Source organism: Salvelinus fontinalis, chromosome 30 (genome assembly GCF_029448725.1).
Source record: "Salvelinus fontinalis isolate EN_2023a chromosome 30, ASM2944872v1, whole genome shotgun sequence".
In the NCBI taxonomy this organism is placed as follows: Eukaryota; Metazoa; Chordata; class Actinopteri; order Salmoniformes; family Salmonidae; genus Salvelinus; species Salvelinus fontinalis.
The window spans coordinates 27,771,489-27,793,196 of NC_074694.1; the positions used below are offsets into that span (position 1 = coordinate 27,771,489).

The 21,708-nt window shown below is 43.9% G+C and overlaps 2 protein-coding genes across 2 annotated transcripts in view; one reads left to right on the forward strand and one right to left on the reverse strand.

Annotated features, from left to right (window-relative positions):
- The window catches only part of tex2l (testis expressed 2, like), a 38,723-nt gene extending 20,135 nt beyond the window's left edge, over positions 1 to 18,588 (reverse strand). Inside the window, exons 1-2 of the mRNA XM_055890255.1 lie at positions 18,070 to 18,588; positions 927 to 2,430 (exon numbers count right to left, since the gene is read on the reverse strand). Coding sequence (XP_055746230.1) covers positions 927 to 2,399 — 1,473 coding nt within the window. The 5' untranslated portion in view covers positions 2,400 to 2,430; positions 18,070 to 18,588. The remainder of the gene's footprint in view (positions 1 to 926; positions 2,431 to 18,069) is intronic.
- Positions 18,589 to 20,137: 1,549 nt separating this feature from the next.
- neurl2 (neuralized E3 ubiquitin protein ligase 2) lies at positions 20,138 to 21,701 on the forward strand. The gene is made up of 2 exons (XM_055889515.1): positions 20,138 to 21,205; positions 21,340 to 21,701. The coding sequence occupies exons 1-2, from the start codon at positions 20,395 to 20,397 to the stop codon at positions 21,453 to 21,455; spliced, it is 927 nt and encodes a 308-aa protein (XP_055745490.1). The 5' UTR covers positions 20,138 to 20,394; the 3' UTR covers positions 21,456 to 21,701.
- Positions 21,702 to 21,708: the final 7 nt, after the last annotated feature.

Genomic DNA, 21,708 nt, shown 5'->3' on the forward strand with positions numbered 1-21,708 from the left:
ATATGTTGATAATAGCTTGTCCTTCAGAATACATGTCAATGCAGTTAGTCAAAGAGTGAACATACACCATGACACATAGAAAAAGCTACAAAACAAAATATCTATCAATATTAGACTTGACTCTTCGGGGAGCCTAGGTCATTTAAATAGTGTTAGTGTTAGAGAGGAAAAGTCTCAAAACTCCCTCCCACTGACGTCCACGACTAACTGTTCACCCCAAGGCTCAGTCTGACATCCACCTTATAAACAAACCCACCAATTAACCAAGGGAATTATCCCTCCTCACGAAGATAACCTCTCTTTCCCCCTGTGGCGCTACACTTTACCACTGATAAGACTGTTTTGCCTGCCAATGAACCTGAGAAATTACACCGCCTCAACCTCATTTAATTGCCTCTGGAGCTGACTACGCTGGGTCGGAGCTATACCCTGCATCTGGCAAGGCTGTGCTCTGCTCGGCTGTGCTCTGCTCTTCTGTGCTCTGCCCTGCTGTTCTCAGCCAAGGGAGACAACACTAATGAGGCTCTGTATCTCTTTAAGTTTGGAGGAACTTTTTATTGGGCGACGTTAATTGCATTCCAGGCACTTTTAGCTATCGCACAGGCACCACATTAGAAAGGATTCAGGCTCAGAGAGGGAGAGAGGGGGGAATGGGAAGTGCTGACTTGTTTTAGGAAGAAAAGTTCTAAGAAGTGCATGCCACAGTATGGAGGATTTAAAAAGATAGTTTTCTATTCAGACAATTCTTGTGTGGGTGTCAAGATCTGTAAAGACCAAGGCCATTTTCTGACTCCATGGTTATAAGTTCCCATTCAGACCTAGCTGGTCTTTTGTGCTGAGAGAAATGAACTGTACAAAAAGGAATTCACCTTCAGCTTCTTATCTTTTTTGGGGGAAAAGGTTTTCACTATTGAACATTAACTTACCTTGAGGACGTCTGATTCGTTGCCAAGGGCATCAGCCTGCTTGACAACCTCAGTCAGGGCCTGAACGTCTCTGTGTGGATGTGGCTGAGCTGTGTGTCTGGTTGAGCCCAGCCTGATGAGCAGCAGCCCCAGCAGGAAGCCAAAGGCCATGCCCAGAGCCAGGCCTGACATATAGGGGCCCAGGGGAAGGATGAAGTAGGCGTAGGACAACACAGCCACACAGAACAACACCATGTGTGGTGGAGGAGGTGGAGAGGTGGGTTGAACAACCACACGATGGGGTCCTGAGGGGATCAGCGAACCAGGCAATCTCCGCGGGCGCCTGTGATGATGACTCTCGATGGCCACAACCTGCATGACTTCATCGTAGGTGCAGATCTCCAGTTCCTCTGAATTGTCGTTGAGTTTGTTACCGTGGTGATCGTGGACAGAACATGTTCTAGTGGGCAGACCCTTCTTTGGGTGTTTGACGCACGGCCAGTCAAACACCGGCGGAGAGTCACCGTCCGCTCTCTTGGCGCACCGCAGCGGAGACTCTGTGATGCCCACCTCCGGGCTGTCCATCCTCCCCACATAGACACCTCTGGAGCTGGGGGAGCCAGCTGAGTGAGTCCCTGTAGCTCTCTGATGCTTGGGGCTGCCTGCTGCTGCATTCTCCTTCTCGTCCCCCATGATCTTACTGAAAATACTGATAGGTTTACTGAACATAGGCTCCTGCATGGCCTCAGAGAACTTCCGCTTCGTGTCCTCCAGCTCCATCTTGAAGAAGCCCGCCTTGGTGCCCTCGGATGGGGATAGAGCGATGGGCGAGGGTGGCGCGGTACGGGAGTCTCCGTCACTCCTTCCCTTAGGCTGAGTCAGGTTCTTCCACTGCAGGTGCAGGTTGAGGCGGGAGTCAGACTTGGACTGCGACACTTCTGGCTCTGAGCGGGAGATCTCAGTAGAGATGGACTTGACTAGGCTGAGGAAGGGCCTGGGTCTGAGGGATGAGCCATGAGGGAGCTCCAGCTCCGTGGACAGGGACTTCACCAGGCTAGCCAGTGGCCGGTGGGTGGGGGTGGCTGGGCTGGGGGAGAGGAAGCTGGGGGCTGAGTTGGAGCAGTCCCCCAGGGACCCAGGTGAGGAGGGGGAGAGGGGTACGTGGAAGGCTGGGGAGTGCAGGTAGTGTTGGTTCTCCTCCTCCATGGAGTTCTGTCTCTCCTTGGAGAGGGAGATGTAGGGAGTCTGGTCATCATAGTCGTTGTGTTCAAGGGGGAAGATGAGCTCGTCGTCATCCAGACTGTCCCACTCACCCTCGGTGCCTGTTAGCTGGATCACGATGCCCCTCCTGAGCCCGACCTGGTGGGCCCTAACTGGGGGAGCAGAAGAGGGAAAGTGGGCAGGGCTCTGGGGGTCATGAGGTGGCCTTAAACCTCCCACTCCATCATCTCCTCCTTCTCTTCCTCTTGCCACATTTTCTCCTATCTCTGCCATTTATTGTCTTATCATTGTAGACCCGAGGCACCTAGGAGTCAGCAAAAGAAAGAGCAACCCGGTCAGCTACTGTTCATGATTAAGTCCCAGGCGAAAGGGAGAAGAGAAAGAGAGAGAGCTTCTTTTCATATGTTACGCCTCATTTTCATCGTTAGCATTCCTTTCAGTGAGAGTCTGCCCTTCGTGTTCATGCAAGGAGGTGTGAATGCAGCTTGGCAAGCAAAGGGAAATTACATAATTTTAAATCTCTATGTTGACGTTTGCCTACATCTGAATTTGGCCCCCAATAACAACCTCTCCGTCTCCCGCTGCTGTCGCTTCACATTTCAAATCAAATCAAATAACATTTTATTGGTCACATACACATGGTTAGCAGATGTTAATGCGAGTGTAGTGAAATGCTTGTGCTTCTAGTTCAGACAGTGCAGTAATATCTAACAAGTAATATAACAATTCCACAACAACTACCTAATACACACAAATGTAAAGGGATGGAATAAGAATATGTACATATAAATATATGGATGAGCGATGACCGAGCGGCATAGGCAAGATACAATAGATGGTATAGAAGACAGTATATACATATGAGATGAGTAATGCAAGATACGTAAACATTATTAAAGTGGCATTATTAAAGTGACTAGTGATTTGTGTGTGTATGTGTGTGTATGTGTAGGTGTAGGTGTGTGCTTGGAAAGTAGGGCCTATACAGAAATAGATAAGAGTTTCCTCCCCAAATGTTGTTTAAAGTAGGGCAGAGCACTGGGCTTGAATCCAATGCTGTACTTTGGGGGCCTGTTGCTCCAAATACCATGCAGATTTGGGGTGGAAGAAGTACTGATTAAAATGTAAGATTACACTCATTCACAAGGCTAGACTAATATATTAATAATTTCATGTATATGAACAGGGAAAAGACACATTTTTCATATAAGCCTGATGTAAACACTGTTTGTAGAGGTGTTGGCCTATCACATCATAGAATAAGTCGATGTGCACTTCAGCTCTGACCAATCGTATGATTGGGGATCTATTATACACACTTCTCTGCATTGTTGCCATGCAACCAAGTGATTTTTAGATTCACCTCAATCAAGGCACTTCAGATTCCACTCTCAGAGGAAATAAGATGTACTGTACGTGTCTCTCATACTCATCCGTCTATGAGACATCAGTTGGTTTTACTCTGATCCCTGCCGTCAGAACCCAGAGCAGTCCAGAGCAGCCCGCCAACATGATCTGATGACTGCTTCAGCAGCTTAAAGAGCAGCTTATGTAATACTAAGATGAATGGTAACGGTAGTCAGAGATGCTTTCAATCACCTCCTCCAGGCAGCCATTTTGACAGCATGTATGTTAACATCTATTCTACACCATGGTACTAAAGAGCTGAATGGCAGAATTGGCAGTAGGCCTGGCTATAACATTATAGGCATTAAAGGCAGCTAGTAGTCCAAGTCAGTCCAAGAAAAGAGCATGTGTAGATCAATGGACAGGAGGAAGATGATGATAAGGACCCTATGAGATACACTACAGTGCATTTGGAAAGTATTCAGACCGCTTGACATTTTCCACATTTTGTTACGTTACAGCCTTATTCTGAAATGGATTAAACCATTTTCCCCCCGGCCCCCCTCATCAATCAACACACAATACACAATAATGACAAAGCAAAAACAGGATTTTAGAATATTTGCAAATTTATAAATAAAATAACTGAAATATCACATTTACATCAGTATTCAGACGCTTTACTCAGTTCTTTGCTGAAGCACCTTTGGCAGCGATTACAGCCTTGAGTCTTCTTGGGTATGACGCTACAAGCTTGGCACATCTGTATTTGGGGAGTTTCTCCCATTCTTCTCTACAGATCCTCTCAAGCTCTGTCAGGATGGATGTGGAGTGTCGTTGCGCAGCTATTTTCAGGTCTCTCCAGAGATCTTCGATCAAGTTCATGTCTGGGCTCTGGCTGGGTAACTCAAGGACATTCAACGACTTGTCCCGAAGCCACTGCTGTGTTGTCTTGGCTGTGTGCTTAGGGTTGTTGTCCTGTTGGAAGGTGAACCTTTGCCCCAGTCTGAGTCCTGAGCGCTCTGGAGTAGGTTTTCATCAAGGATCTCTCTGTGCTTTGCTCCATTCATCTTTCCCTCGATCCTGACTAGTCTCCCAGTCCCTCCAGCTGAAAAACATCCCCACAGCATGATGCACCATTCTTCACCATTGGGATGGTGCCAGGTTTCCTACAGACGTGACGCTTGGAGTTCAGGCCAAAGAGTTCAACCTTGGTTTCATCAGAACAGAGAATCTTGTTTCTCATGGTCTGATAGTCCTTTAGGTGGCTTTTGGTAAACTCCAAGCAGGCTGTCAGGTGCCTTTTACTGAGGAGTGGCTTCTGTCTGGCCACTCTACCATAAAGGTCTGATTGGTGGAGTGCTGCAGAGATGGTTGTCCTTTTAGAAGGTTCTCCCATCTCCGCATAGGAACTCTGGAGCTCTGTCAGAGTGACCATCGGGTTCTTGGTCACCTCCCTGACCAAGGCCCTTCTCCCCCGATTGCTCAGTTTGGCCAGGCAGCCAGCTGGTTCCAAACTTCTTCCATTTAAGAATGATGGAGCCCACTACCTCATGGCTTGGTTTTTGCTCTGACATGTACTGCCAACTGTGGGACCATATATAGACAGGTGTGTGCCTTTCCAAATAATGTCCAATCAATTTAATTTACCCCAGGTGGACTCCAATCAAGTTGTAGAAACATTCCAAGGATGATCAATGAAAACAGGAAGCACCTGAGCTCAATTTCGAGTCTCATAGCAAAGGATCTGAATACTTATGTAAATAAGGTATTTCTGTTTGTTATTTGTAATACATATGCAAAAAAATCCCCAAAATGTAGCTTTGTCATTATGGGGTATTGTGTGTGCAGTACCAGTCAAAAGTTTAGAAACACCTACTCATTCCAAATACATTTTGATTTGTTGAACACTTGTTTGGTTACTACATTATTCCATATGTGTTATTTCATAGTTTTGATGTCTTCACTATTATTCTACAATGCAGAAAATAGTAAAAAAAATAAATAACCTGTAATGAGTAGGTGTGTCCAAACTTTTGACTGGTACCGTAGATAAAAAAAATATCTATTTTAGAATAAGACTGGAACGTAACAAAATGTGGAAAAAGTCAAGGGGTCTGAATACTTTCCCGAATGCACTGTATATATACAAAAGTATGTGGACACCCCTTCAAATTAGTGGATTCGGCTATTTCAGCCACACCCATTGCTGACAGGCTGAGCAGCCGCACACAAGTCTAAGATCACCATGCGCAATGCTAAGCGATGGCTGGAGTGGTGTAAAGCTCGCCGCCATTGGACACTGGGGCAGTGGAAACGCGTTCCCTGGATTGATGAATCAAGCTTCACCGTCTGGCAGTCTGACGGACGATTCTGGGTTTGGCGGATGACAGGAGAACGCTACCTGCCCGAATGCATTGTGCCAACTTAAAAGTTTGGTGGAGGAGGAGTAATGGTCTGGGGCTGTTTTTCATGGTTTGGGCTAGGCCCCTCACTTCCAGTGAAGGAAAATCTTAACGTTACAGCATACAATTACATTCTAGAGGATTCTGTGCTTCCAACATTGTGGCAACAGTTTGGGGAAGGCCCTTTCCTGTTTAAGCATGACAATGCCCCATGTACAAAGCGAGGTCCATACAGAAATGGTTTGTCGAGATCGCTGTGGAAGAACTTGACTGGCCTGCATAAAGCCCTGACCTCAACCCCATTGAACACCTGTAGGATGAATTGGAACAACGACTGGGAGCAAGGCCTAATCGCCCAACATCAGTGCCTAAACTCACTAATGCTCTTGTGGCTGATTGGAAGCAAGTCCCGGCAGCAATGTTCCAACATCTAGTGGAAAGCCTTTCCAGAAGGGTGGTGGCTGTTATAGCAGCAAAGGGGGGACCAAGTCCATATTACTGCCCATGGTTTTGGAATGAGATGTTCGACGAGCAGGTGTCCACAATCTTTCAGTCATGTAATGTATAGACAGGGAATAAGATACCATTTCAGATGCAGACTAGGTCAATTACTCTGTGAGTTAAACTCCACCATCTGTGGTTGGTTATGTAACTGCATTATGGAGCTATGGCACAAAGTCTACAGCATCTGGCGGCAGATTCTCTGTAATCCCTTCAGCCAAAATGGGCTGGAGAGCCATCAGATATTAGAGTCACAGATTCGCAGACAGCATTAGACCTGCCTCCCAGCCTGGGGACAAGGGAATAGAAGGCAAGTTCTGCAGGGTAAATGGGTGCACAGTGCAATTACATGAATAGTAGAAATATACACAGGTGCATGAGTGCACACACACAAACACGCTCTACAGATGGTCATACTAACAACAAACTATCTGTTGATTAGTAACTGCTTGCTAAGGTTACAGTTAGGGTTAGGGTTAGGTTTAGAATGCGGGTTAGGGTAAGGGTTAAATTTAGGGTTAAGACTAGGATTACGGTAAGGGTTAAATTTAGGCTTAGAATAAGGGTTAAATGTAGAGTTAGGGCTAGGGTCAGTAGATAGTTAGTTGAAATGTCACTGATAGGCTGTAGAGCATCTATCCAAATAAAGCGTTACCACATATTCTGAGAATAAAGCCCTTTCCTCAGTCTGTAGTAATCCATAGCCTAAACCAGAGGCGGCACTGTATTGTGACAGACATGTCTGCATCCCAAATAGCACCATATTTCCTTTATAGTGCACTACTTTTGACCAGGGCCCATACAGTGCCTTCAGAAAGTATTCATACCCCTTTCATCCCTTTTCCACATTTTGTTGTGTTACAACGTGAGATTAAAATGGATTTAATTGTCATTTTTATGTCAACAATCTGCACAAAATACTCTGTAATGTCAAAGTGGAAGAAAAATTCAAACATTTGTAAAAAATATGAAAAATGAAACACTAATATATCTTGATTAGATAAGTATTCATCCCCCGAGTCAGTTAGAATCCCTTTTGGCAGTGATTACAGCTGTGAGTCTTTTTGGATAAGTCTCTAAGAGCTTTGCACACACCTAGATAATAATGTACAATATTTGCACATTATTCTTTAAAAGATTCTTTAAGCTCTGTCAAGTTGGTTTTTGATCCTTGCTAGACAGCCATTTTCATGTCTTGCCATAGATTTTCTAGCCAATTTAAGACAAAACTGTAACTAGGCCACTCAGGAACATTCAATGTGGTCTTGGTAAGTAACTCCAGAGTATAAAGTGCATTCAGAAAGTATTCAGACCCCTTGACTTTTTCCACATTTTGTTATGTTACAGCCTTATTCTAAAATTGATTAAATCGTTGTTTTCCCTCAGATATCTACACACAATAACCCATGACAAAGCAAAAACAGGTTTTTAGAAAGTTTAGCAAATGTATTCAAAATAAAAAAAACTGAAATATCACATTTACATAAGTATTCAGACCCTTTACTTAGTGCTTTGTTAAAGCACATTTGGCAGCGATTACAGCCTTGGGTCATCTTGGGTATGACGCTACAAGCTTGGCACACCTGTATTTGGGGAATTTCTCCCATTCTTCTCTGCAGATCCTCTCAAGCTCTGTCAGGTTGGATGGGGAGTGTCGCTGCACATCTATTTCCAGGTCTCTCCAGAGATATTTGCTTGGGTTCAAGTCCGGGCTCTGGCTGGGCCGCTCAAGGACATTCAGAGACTTGTCCTGAAGCCACTTCTGTGTTGTCTTGGCTGTGTGCTTAGGGTCATTGTCCTGTTGGAAGGTGAACCTTCCAACAGGGCCCTGAGTGCTCTGGAGCAGGTTTTCCATCAAGGATCTCTCTGTACTTTGCTCCGTTCATCTTTCCCCCCAACCATACTAGTCTCCCAGTCTCTGCCACTGAAAAACATCCCCACAGCATGATGTTGCCACCACCATGCTTCACCGTAGGGATGGTGCCGGGTTTGATGGGGTTGATGCTTGGCATTCATGCCAAAGAGTCCAATCATGTCAAAGAGTTTCATCAGACCAGAGAATCTTGTTTCTCATGGTCTGAGAGTCTTTACTGAGGAGTGGCTTCCATCTGGCCACTCTACCATAAAGCCCTGATTGGTGGAGTGCTGCAGAGATGGATGTCTTTCTAGAAGGTTCTCCCATCTCCACAGAGGAACTCTAGAGCTCTGTCAGCGTGACCGCCGGGTTCTTGGTCACTTCCCCGGCCAAGGCCCTTCTCACCCGATTGCTCAGTTTGGTCGGGCGGCCAGCTCTAGGAAGAGTCTTGGTGGTTCCAAACTTCTTCCATTTAAGAATGATGGTGGCATTGTGTTCTTGTGGACCTTCAATGCTGCAGAAATGTTTTGATACCCTTGCCCAGATCTGTGCTTGACACAATCCTGTCTCAAAGCTCTACGGACGATTCCTTCAAACTCGTGGCTTGGTTTTTGCTCTGACATGCATTGTCAACTGTAGAACCTTATATAGGCAGATGTGTGCCTTTCCAAATCATGTCCAATCATTTGAATTTACCACAGGTGGACTCCAAGTTGTAGAAACATCTCAAGAATGATCAATGGAAACAGGATGCATCTGAGCTCAATTTCGAGTCTCATAGCAAAGGGTCTGAATACTTAATAATGTATTTCTGTTTAAAAAAATATATACATTTGCAAACATTTCTAAAAACCTGTTTTCACTTCATTATGGGGTATTGTGTGTAGATTGATGAGATTTGTATTTATTTAATCCATTTTAGAATAAGTCTGTAACGTAACAAAATTTGGAAAAAGGGGTCTGAAAACTTTCCGAATGCACTGTATATGGCCTTGTGTTTTAGGTTATTGTCCTGCTGAAATGGGAATTTGTCTGCCAGTGTCTGGTGGAAAGCAGACTGAACAAGGTTTTGCTCTAGGATTTTTATTGTGCTCAGCTCTATTCCGTGTCTTTTTATATTAAAAAACTTCCTAGTTCTTTCCTGATGACAAGCATACCCATAACATGATGCAGGCACCACCATGCTACAGAATATTAAAATGTGGTACTCAGTGATGTGTTGTGTTGGATTTGCCCCAAACATAACGTTTTATATTCAGGACAAAAAGTTAATTTCTTTGCCATATGTTTTGCAGTTTTACTTTTACAGTTTTGCTGACTTATTGCAAACAAGATGCATGTTTTGTTATTTTTTATTCTGTACAGGCTTCCTTTTTTTCACTCTGTCAATTAGGTTAGTATTGTGGAGTAACTAGAATGTTGTTGATCCATCCTCAGTTTTCTCCTATCTGTAACTGTTTTAAAGTCACCATTGGCCTCATGGTGAAATCCCTGAGTGGTTTCCTTCCTCTCCGGCAACTGAGTTAGGAAGGACGCCTGTATCTTTGTAGTGACAGGGTTTATATTGATACACCCTCCAAAGAGTAATTAATAATGTCACCATGCTCAAAGGGATATTCTATGTATTTTATTGTTATCCCATCTACCAATAGGTGCCCTTCTTAGTGAGGCATTGGAAAACTTCCCTGTTCTCTGTGGTTGAATTTGTGTATGAAATTCACTGCTCGACTGATAACTAATATGGCGTGTGGCGTACAGAGATGAGGTAGTCATTAAAAAATCATGTTAAATATTGTTATTGCACACAGAGTAAGTCCATGCAATTTATTATGTGACTTGTTAAGCACAATTTTACTCCTGAACTTATTTTTTATTTTTTTTATTTTTATTTTTACATTTTATCCCCTTTTCTCCCCAATTTTCGTGTTATCCAATCGCTAGTAATTACTATCTTGTCTCATCGCTACAACTCCCGTACGGGCTCGGGAGAGACGAAGGTCGAAAGCCATGCGTCCTCCGAGGCACAACCCAACCAAGCCGCACTGCTTCTTTAACACAGCGCGCCTCCAACCCGGAAGCAAGCCGCACCAATGTGTCGGAGGTAACACCGTGCACCTGGCCCCCTTGGTTAGCGCGCACTGCGCCCAGCCCGCCACAGGAGTCGCTGGAGCGCGATGAGACAAGGAAATCCCTACCGGCCAAACCCTCCCTAACCCGGACGACGCTAGCCCAATTGTGCGTCGCCCCACGGACCTCCCGGTCGCGGCCGGCTGCGACAGAGCCTGGGGGCGAACCCAGAGACTCTGGTGGCGCAATTAGCACTGCGATGCAGTGCCCTAGACTACTGCGCCACCCGGGAGGCCCTTACTCCTGAACTAATTTAGGCTTGCCATAACAAAGGGGTTATGAAGTGCTTCAAAAGGCTGGTCATGACACACATCAACATCATCATCCGAGACACCCTAGACCCACACCAATTCGCAGACCGCCCCAGCAGATCTACAGATGATGCAATCTCAAATGCACTTCACACCGCCCTCTACCACCGAGACAAGAGGGGAAATAACTATGTGAGAATGCTGTTTATAGACTACAGCTCAGCGTTCAACACCATAGTCCCCTTCAAAGTCATCACCTCGCTAGGGACCCTGGGACTGAACCTCTCCCTCTGCAACTGGATCCTGGACTTCGTGACGGGCCGCCCCTAGATCATGAGGGTAGGCAACAACACCTCCGCCACGCTGACCCTCAACATGGGGGCCCCTCAGGGGTGTGTGCTTAGTCCCCTCCTGTACTCCCTGTTAACCCACAACTGCGTGGCCGCGCACGACTCCAACACCATCATCAACTTTGCTGACGACATGATGGTTGTATGCCTGATCACAGACGGCGATGAGTCAGCCTACAGGGAGGAGGTCAGAGACTTAGCAGTGTGGTGCCAGAACAACAACCTATCCCTCAACGTCAGTAAGACTGAGGAGCTGATTGTGTATCATAGGAGAAAGAGGGGAGAGCAGGCCCCCATCAACATCGACGGGGCTGTTGTGGAGCTTAACATGGTCCACATTAACCCGCACAGTCGTAAAAAGGGCATGGCAGCGCCTCTTCCCCCTCAGGAGGCTGAAATGATTTAACATGGGCCCTCAGATCCTCGAAAGGTTCTACAGCTGCACCATCGAGAGCATCCTGACTGGCTGCATCACCGCTTGGTATGGCAATTGCCCCCCCGACCTTGACTGCAAAGCGCTACAAAGGGTGGAGCGGACAGCCCAGTACATCACTGGGGCCGAGCTCCCTGCCATCCAGGACCCAGGACCTCTATATTAGCTGGTGTCGGGGGAAGGCACATAAAATTGCGAAAACTCCAGCCACCCAAGTCATAGACTGTTCACTCTGCTACCGTCCTGCAAATGGCACCAGAGCATTGGATCTCGGACCAGCAGGCCCTGAGACAGCTTCTACCCCCAAGCCATAAGACTGCTAAATAGTTAATTAATGGTACCCTAACTGTCTGCACTGACTGTCTCTTGCATTGACCCTATGCACACTCACTAGACTATATATACACACCATATACACACTCACTCACACATTCACAAATACTACACACACACGCATACCGAGACAACACAAACACACATACATACACACTTTTACACTCATCATTTGCTGTTGCTAGTCTGTTCTTTATTTAACTCTTATTATTATCTATTCGGATGCCTGCCTTCGTGTACATATCTACCTTCATTTATTTTTTTATTTTTTTTATTTCACCTTTATTTAACCAGGTAGGCAAGTTGAGAACACGTTCTCATATACAATTGCGACCTGGCCAGGATAAAGCAAAGCAGTTCGACACATACAACAACACAGAGTTACACATGGAGTAAAACAAACATACCGTCAATAATACAGTAGAAAAATAAGTCTATACACAATGTGAGCAAGTGAGGTGAGATAAGGGAGGTGAAGGCAAAAAAAAGGCCATGGTGGTGAAGTAAATACAATATAGCAAGTAAAACACTGGAATGGTTGATTTGCAGTGGAAGAATGTGCAAAGTAGAGATAGAAATAATGGGGTGCAAAGGAGCAAAATAAATAAATACAGTAGGGAAAGAGGTAGTTGTTTGGGCTAAATTATAGATGGGCTATGTACAGGTGCAGTAATCTATGAGCTGCTCTGACAGCTGGTGCTTAAAGCTAGTGGGGGAGATAAGTGTTTCCAGTTTCAGAGATTTTTGTAGTTCGTTCCAGTCATTGGCAGCAGAGAACTGTAAGGAGAGGCGGCCAAAGGAAGAATTGGTTTTGGGGGTGACCAGAGAGATATACCTGCTGGAGCGCGTGCTACAGGTAGGTGCTGCTATGGTGACCAGCGAGCTGAGATAAGGGGGGATTTTACCTAGCAGGGTCTTGTAGATGACCTGGAGCCAGTGGGATTGGCGACGAGTATGAAGCGAGGGCAAGCCAACGACAGTATTATCTATCCTGATGTCTAGTCACTTCACCCTGCCTTTATGTACATATCTACCTCAAATACCTTATTATTATCTAACTTGATGCCTAGTCTCTTTACCCTGCCTTCATGTACATATCTACCTCAAATACCTTATTATTATCTAACTTGATGCCTAGTCTCTTTACCCTGCCTTCATGTACATATCTACCTCAAATACCTTATTATTATCTATCCTGATGCCTAGTCACTTTACCCTGCCTTCATGAACATATCTACCTCAAATACCTTATTATTATCTATCCTGATGCCTAGTCACTTTACCCTGCCTTCGTGTACATATCTACCTCAAATACCTCATACCTCTACACATTGATCTGGTACTGGTACTCCTTGTATATAGCTCCAAATTGATCTGGTACTCCCTGTATATACTGTAGCTCCATTCTTGTGTTTTTTATTTTATTTCACGTGTTAGTTACTATTTATTTTTTATTATTATTTGATAAACTCTGCATCGTTGGAAAAGGTTCGTAAGCAAGCATTTCACTGTAAAGTCTACACCAGTTGTATGTGTTCAATACATTTGTATGTGATAAATACAATTCATTTGATTTTGAATACTTATTGACTCAAGACATTTCAACTTTTGATATATTATTAATTTGTAAAAATGTCTAAACATAATTCCACTTTGACATTATGAGGTATTGTGTGTAGGCCAGTGACACAAAACTCTCAATGTAATCCACTTTAAATTCAGGCTGTAACACAACAAAATGTGGAAAAAGTCAAGGGGTGTGAATACTTTCTGAAGGCACTGTAGGACTCTGCCCTATATATTACTAAATAGGGTGCCATTCGGGAAGCGTCCATGGTTATGAAACGCCACAGCATTATCTATCAACCAGCATTATCCTAGACAGGCTCAACCATGGCTTGGCTAATATAATGCCTCTGATCCTGTCAACTGCATGACACACAATGATGAAGATTTGACGTGCCAACTCGACGCGTGATGTAAAGAGCAAGGAGTACATCCAGTCAGTGGCACATGCAAAGTGCGACATTATGCTGGTGCACACTGGCAGTATAGAACAAAACAAATGATTATGAACTAGTTTACCAGTTTCAGTAGTACGTGGATTTTCTATTGTGAGGTTGAACCCTTAATAAAAGTAAAATTCGACATAAAATTGATTCCAAATCTCATGTGTACTGCACTATTCAATACAGGCTATAGAGAAAAACTTCATAGGAAGCAGCAAGTATTTGCCCTGTTAATCTGAGATTTCATTCTGTCTATATAGGAGTTATGGAGGATGACTGTTATTCTACTTCTCCTAGGGCAAGTCAATATTCTCCATCGCAATGAGAGAATTATTGCACAGACCAAGCCAGACAGACAAACTGACAGACAAGCAGGCAGGTCTGTTCCTACTGCTGCTCTCCTCTCAGGCCATGCAGTGTCAATACATCTCTCTGAGTCTGATCAGACAGGGGGACAGTGCCAGAGAACCGGATTAACCATAATGCAGGCTTTCACTGTAAAGTCAGACAAATCATGCTAGGAGGATTATGGACAAAAATAATAACGGATATGTTTGGAATCTGGAAACGTGTTTATGCATGATGACTGTTTTCTTTATGCAAACATCACTGAGAGAGATGAGTGACAGCAGTAGGCCTATAAATATCTTCCAATAAACGGGAAGTGGTACAGGATAATGACTAGCGAGTTCAATGATACATGTATGGTATAAATAAATGGTGATCAGTTATGGCTATAAATTATGCCCTGTCTAGAGACAAAAGACAAAACGTTGCTGACATGCTGTTATGACATACAATTAAATAGAGCATTTCAAGCATTAGGTTTATGTTTTAATAGTTCCATAAAGAGTACATTTTTAAAATCAAAAACCAAATAGGTATTTGAGGAGGGAAGTCAGTTCAGAACAAATTCTTATTTACAATGACAGCCTACCACAGGAAAACTTTAACGATGCTGGGCCAATTGTGCGACACCCTAAGGGACTCACAATCACGGCCGGTTGTGATAGAGCCTGGAATTGAACCAGGATCTGTAATGAAGACTCTAGCACTGAGATGCAGTGCCTTAGACCACCGCACCACTCAGGAGCTCACTTACAGTGAAACACAGAAATCATGGTCTTCATTTTGACAGTTTGTTGAAAACGTGACATACACTGTGTACAAAATTAGGACCACTTTCCTAATATTGAGTTGCACCACCTTTTGCCCTCAGAAAAGCCTCCACTGGGATGCTGGCCCATGTTGACTCCAATGCTTCCCACAGTTCTGTCAAGTTGGCTGGAAATCCTTTGGGTGGTGGACCACTCGTGATATACACAGGAAACGGTCGAGCATGAAAAATCTGTCACCTACTACCATACCCCGTTCAAAGGCACTTAAAACTTTTGTCTTGCCCATTCACCCTCTGAATGGGACACATACACAATCCATGTCTCAATTGTCCCAAAGTTCCCCTTCATCTACACTGATTAAAGTGGATTTAACAAGTGACATCAATAAGGGATCATAGCTTTCACCTGGTCAATCTGTCATGGAAATAGTATCTCAAGGGAGGGGTTTAGTATGAAATACACTCACTTCTAGATGTGCTGGGTGGTACCACCCCAAGGCTTACTATAAAAGCAGGTGACCGTGCTTTATTTGGCAATGGTTTTGGTAAATGGAATATGCTAATATATTTTGCATGATGCTTCCTTGACTAGGGCACATTCAAATGTTGCTACATGGCACATTTCCAGATTTGACCAAAATCAATGTTTTTGCTTACCATTTCATACACATCTATGTGTTATACAAAAAACAACAACATGTAGGCTATGAGGAGTATACCTTTATATTTGAAGCTACATCCATCTTAACAAGAAATAGAGGACAATGGTGGTCATGTCAACTCCTTGTATGTTTCCCAACACACAACTATGACTGATTGGGGGCACAGTTGCCTAGTTTGCTCAAAATTCAATGATTGTGAGTTCTAATCCCACACGGGGCAGATACATACAGTTGAAGTTGTAAATTTATATACACAGAGGTTGGAGTCATTAAAACTTGTTTTTCAACCTCTCCACAAATGTCTTGTTAACAAACTATAGTTTTGGCAAGTTGGTTAGGACATCTACTTTGTGAATGACACAAGTCATTTTTCCAACAATTGTTTACAGATTATTTCACTTATAATTCACTGTATCACAATTCCAGTGTGTCAAAAGTTTACTTACACTAAGTTGACTGTGCCTTTGAACAGCTTGGAAAATTCCAGAAAATTATGGCATGGCTTTAGAAGCTTCTGATAGGCTAATTGACATAATTTGAGTCAATTGGAGGTGTACCTGTGAATGTATTTCAAGGCCTACCTTCAAATTCACTGCCTCTTTGCTTGACATCATGGAAAAATCTAAAGAAATCAGCCAAGAACTCCACAAGTCTGGTTCATCCTTGGGAGAAATTTCCAAATGCCTGAAGGTACCACGTTCATCTGTACAAATAATAGTATGCAAGTATAAACACCATGGGACCATGCAGCCATCATACTGCTCAGGAAGGAGACGCGTTCTGTCTCCTAGAGATAAATGTACTTTGGTGCGAAAAGTGCAAATCAATCCCAGAACAACAGCAAAGGACCTTGTGAAGATGCTGGAGGAAACAGGTACAAAACTATCTATATCCACAGTAAAACAAGTCCTATATCGACATAACCTGAAAGGCTGCTCAGAAAGGAAGAAGCCACTGCTCCAAAACCGCCATAAAAAAGCCAGACTACGGTTTGCAACCTCACATCGTACTTTTAGATCGTACTTTTTGGAGAAAAGTCCTCTGGTCTGATGAAACAAAAATAGAACTGTTTGGCCATAATGACCATCATTATGTTTGGAGGAAAAAGGAGGAGGCTTGCAAGCCAAAGAACACCATCCCAACCGTGAAGCACAGGGGTGGCAGCATCATGTTGTGGGGGTGCTTTGCTGCAGGAGGGACTGGTGCACTTCACAAAATAGATGGCATCATGAGGTAGGAAAAGTATTTGGCTGTATTGAAGCAACATCTCAAGACATCAGTCAGGAAGTTAAAGCTTGGTCGCAAATGGGTCTTCCAAATGGACAATGACCCCAAGCATACTTCCAAAGTTGTGGCAAAATGGCTTAAGGACAACAAAGTCAGGGTATTGGAGTGGCCATCACAAAGCCCTGACCTCAATCCTGTAGAACATTTCTGGGCAGAACTGAAAAAGCGTGTGCGAGCAAGAAGGCCTATAAACCTGACTCAGTTACACCAGCTCTGTCAGGAGGAATGGGCCAAAATTTACCCAACTCATTGTGGGAAGCTTGTGGAAGGCTACCTGAAACGATTGACCCAAGTTAAACAATTTAAAGGCAATGCTACCAAATACTAATATAGTGTATGTAAACTTCTGACCCACTGGGAATGTGATGATAGAAATAAAAGCTGAACTAAATAATTCTCTCTCTTATTATTCTGACATTTCACATTCTTAAAATAAAGTGGTGATCCTAACTGACCTAAGACAGGGAATATTTACAAGGATTAAATGTCAAGAATTGTGAAAAACTGAGTTTAAATGTAGTTGGCTAAGGTGTATGTAAACTTCCGACTTCAACTGTACATACCTGTGTATTTGTTAATCCTTTATTTACAATATTCACCCCATGCCCACACATTTCTAATTCTGAAAAGTGAAAGCATACCTATGAGAGGGGTCACCCTGGTAGTAGTTGTATGTTTTATACAGTATCCAAAACCAATCTGTGAGTAAATTTGACCATTGGAAAAAGAGCTACCTTGTAAATACTGCAATGCAGGTTGGATTGAGCCCCTAATCTTAATTTTCAAGGTGATGATTACACTTTTCTTTCCAACACAATACATGTGAGTCCACATTTCAAATATTTATTTTATACCCCATTAGGGATTCCAATTTACAACTCGGCGCCTTACCACTGTGAGCTAACTGTCCAGAGGGTCTTTTGCTCGTGATGCACACAATGTTATTATCAGAGCGTGTCAGTGGACTCCTGCTAAGTATGTCTACTGAGAAAGTTTTGGGACAGGTACATCTACGTTCACCTACCAACGAAATTAATATTTATTAGCAATTCCTCCCACCCACAACTTCACCCACAACTTCTCACCTGAGATGTTGTGTTTGTGGCCGGGTCAAATGTACATTTTGAAGGGGTTGGGCAAAGGTTGACATTGGGGTTGATAGTTACCCTTTAAAGTATTTGAACTTGAAATTAAATATTTCGAGGCTCCAAAACATATTCAATTAAAAAGCAATAATATCAAGTACCAAAACTGAATTCAATTTACCTGGTTATCGCTGCAGCATGGACAAACCACACCACTTCTCCTGTATTGTTCAATTATCACTGACACATCGAGAAGCGAACTCCAGTCTCCACGATTAACTTGATACGATTTACAATTCGATAGTTTTATTCTCCAAAATAACGGTGTGTCAAGGTTGTCAGATGCGACCTAGAGAGATGTCCAGCGAAATGCTCACAGTGCGCGCTTGTCACATCACAAGCCTGGTTTGCTGCGCCCACTTGTATCAACAATGTTAATTCTTCACGACGGATCACAGTAAGAATAATTGTCGGTTGTTCGTGTTCAGTGATGTGTAGTGACTGTCTATTAAAAAGAGAAAGGTGCGCTGCCCACTGATCTTTTAATAGAAAATATAGTGTGACTCCAGTTCCACCACGCGCTGCGCTCGTGCACACCTCCCACTTGCCGACTTTGTTCTAGATATGACACGCGCTCCCAGCATCATCAGCAGAAGCTCTAGAGCTCCTCTCACCAATCTGATTATAAAAACCACAGCCGCAGTGCACTTTAATCCAGATTAAATATTCCAGCCTCAACACACTCTCTCCGCACTTTCTCACTCTCACACACACGCACACACACCTAGAGTGAAACAGAGATGTTCAGTTGGTGTTGCTTCTATAGCCTACCTCTCTTTTTTTATGGAAGGTTTAACTTTATTCTGAAGTCATTATATAAATTCAAACAATTGTGAAACCACATATGAAATGGCCAATATATTATTTCACACAAGCAAGCCAATAAAAAAATATACAATCACATTTTGAGTCAGTCTATTTTTCACAGGCCATGGATGCTATGACAATGCTCTCAACCCCATTCCATAGAAACCTTTATTAACTTGTCCTATAGATAAAAAGAGCAGGAGTCATCTCACTGGCCTGGAGCAGGAGAACACTTCAGAAAGCAGGGGAGAGGGAGAAAATAATGAACAGGGCACTCCATCTATCTTGGCCTAGATACAGAAAGCTCTGGAAATGACAAGGAACTGGGCATAGTGTTCAGACTCACTGCTGCAGCTGGGGAATACCCCCCCCCCCCCTCCTCTCTTTCTATCATCTCTCTCTCCCTCTCTCTCTTTGCCTCTCTCCCTCTCGCTCTTTCTCTCCTGCTTTCTCTCTTCTTCTCTTCCGCTCTCTCTCTTCTCTCTCCACCCCCCCTCTCTCTAGGATAACCCCCTATTAGAGGATACCTTCCTCTGCCCAAAGGAACAGTTGTTGTTGTAGCTATTCTCAACGCTACTGTGACATCATACCGTTCATCCCTCTCCTCTAACACAACACTGATGTCACTGATGTTTTTTTCTTACAATGGGAGCAGAGTCAACATACTGAATACACAATCTACATCAAGCAGAGTCATCTCGTTCAAGTCTTATATAGACATGGTCTGCATCTTAAATGGCAGCATTCTCCCTGTATAGTGCACTACTTTCAGCCAGGGCTCAAAAGCAGTGCACTGTGTAGGGAATAGGGTGCGCTTTGGGACGCAGTGATGGTCCTATGGCTTCTTCAGAGGTACGTGATATAACTGTGGGGTGCATTAATATATCATTATAATGACTGATTTACATAAGAATACATTTGCACTGACTATATTTAGAAATCGGATATCAGATAGTACACCTAGCAACATATGAATTTATTAACATATGATACTATGGTAATTAGGTATTATCATACAGCAATTAGACACCTCTATATTGCAGAATATTGGCCTAATGACTGATTTACCTACAAATTGTATTCAGACAATGTTGTTCAGACTTTAGACTTACTAATATAATACTGTAGATCCATGGTCTTATCTGGCATATAGGCGTTGTGATAATTAGACTACTGTATAATACTGTGCATATTATATTGTGAAATTATATGAGCACTTGGGCCCAGGGGGTTCTCAAACTAACCACTCCCCATCCATCCATGTGTGTGTTTATGGGTCTCCCCTTGCATACCTTGCCATCTGTTGACATATGCAGCTGTTCAAAAATAGCCCTCTCCATGGCACCAGAAACTTCCCTGAGTAGCCAACAGATAGGCACTAGGCTAAGGGGTAGTTGTGTGTATGCGAGTGTGTGTCTGCACAATGACCATGCGTTTACTACCAACTCTACTCAAAATAAGGAAGACGCCGTAAGCGCTTTGGATAGAGGGCCACTGTACACCTTTTTGCATGGTTTTGGTTGGGAGTGTATTTGTTTATTTTATTATTTTATTCAGATCCACAGGCGACAGGCCTACTCTTTAGGCATATCATTTCCACTGAAGTAACTGTATCCAGTCCACCAAGTCACTTTGTGACATGGAACCTTTACCTTTTCTTGACCAGTTTCAGGAATTCCACCATATCCATGGAACCAACGTGCAGCTAGATCCTACAGGGACCCAGGCTACCCGAGTGGAGAGCTTTGCCAACGGGGTGTGCTTCAGCAGAGAGCCCCTGAGTCCTGGGGAGATCTTCCTGGTGGAGATCGAGGAGAAGGAGCTGGGCTGGTGTGGCCACCTGCGGATCGGGCTGACCGCCAGAGACCCTCTGACCTTTGAAACGGTGCCTGAGTACTCCCTGCCGGACCTCATGGACCTGGGGGACAGCTGGGTGTTTGCTATCACACGAAACCACAACCGGGTAGTGGAGGAGGAGGCTGTGGCACCTGAGGGAGAGGGGGCAGGAGATGGAGGGTTGGCCGGGGGTCATAGGTTAGGGGATGGTAGGGAAGAGGGAGGTAGGAGGCTACCTAGGCTGGGGGGTGGTGATGTGGAAGAAGAAGCGATTAATCCCAAACCCAAGACGTTCTTCACAGACTCCCACCTGCACATTGAGAAAGTTAAAATCCCCATGGACAAGCTGGTTGGTCGGAGTCGACCCGGACGCTTCAGCCACATCTTGGATGACCTGTACAAGACCAATGCCCTCCCCCCCACTGCCAGACGTAGTCGGATAGGGGTGCTGTATGTGCCCAAAGGACAGGGCCTGGCTGACATGCATGTTGTCATTAACGGAGAGGATATGGGTGCATCAGCTAAGGGCATCCCAATGCTGCAGCCTTTGTATGCTGTGGTTGACGTGTACTCTGCTACAAAGCAAGTTCGCATTGTCCAGGTGGAATATGGATGTAAGTGTTAAGTGAATGAAACGAAAACATATACAATATACACATACAAATATTTCAGATTGAGGTCGTTGTAGTTTCTATTAATTAGTTTTAACAAGGCTTTTCTCTCTTTCTTTTCTCATCCCTTGCTTCAGTTTCCTCCCTGCAGACTCTGTGTAGAAAGTGCATCCAGAAAAACATAGTCCACAGGATGGCTCTGGACTGGCTGGAACTGCCTGAGAGACTCAAACACTACTGCAAGTATGAGTGACATACAGCGCACTTTGGACTGAGCACCTCCTGAAGAAGCTTCTCACGAGAGCCGAACTTAAGATCCAAGTGGTTTATGCATTTCAGAAAAGATAAATGTACTTCATGTGTTTATATTTTTGAGGTCTTCTTTACAATGAATCACTGGTCTCTTACCAGTTATGTTTTTAATTGCTGATTGACATATTATTTTTTGTATGTCAGAGATGCTTTTATGGAAGACTGGTAAATAAATGGATGACATCAACTTTTTA

What these genes read in the sequence shown, in the direction of transcription:
- neurl2 (XM_055889515.1), top strand. Translation starts at nt 20,395, where the DNA reads ATGGAACCTTTACCTTTTCTTGACCAGTTTCAGGAATTCCACCATATC. An exon ending in TGTCCAGGTGGAATATGGAT is followed by an intron (nt 21,206 to 21,339) that starts GTAAGTGTTAAG and finishes CCCTTGCTTCAG; the next exon opens with TTTCCTCCCTGCAGACTCTG.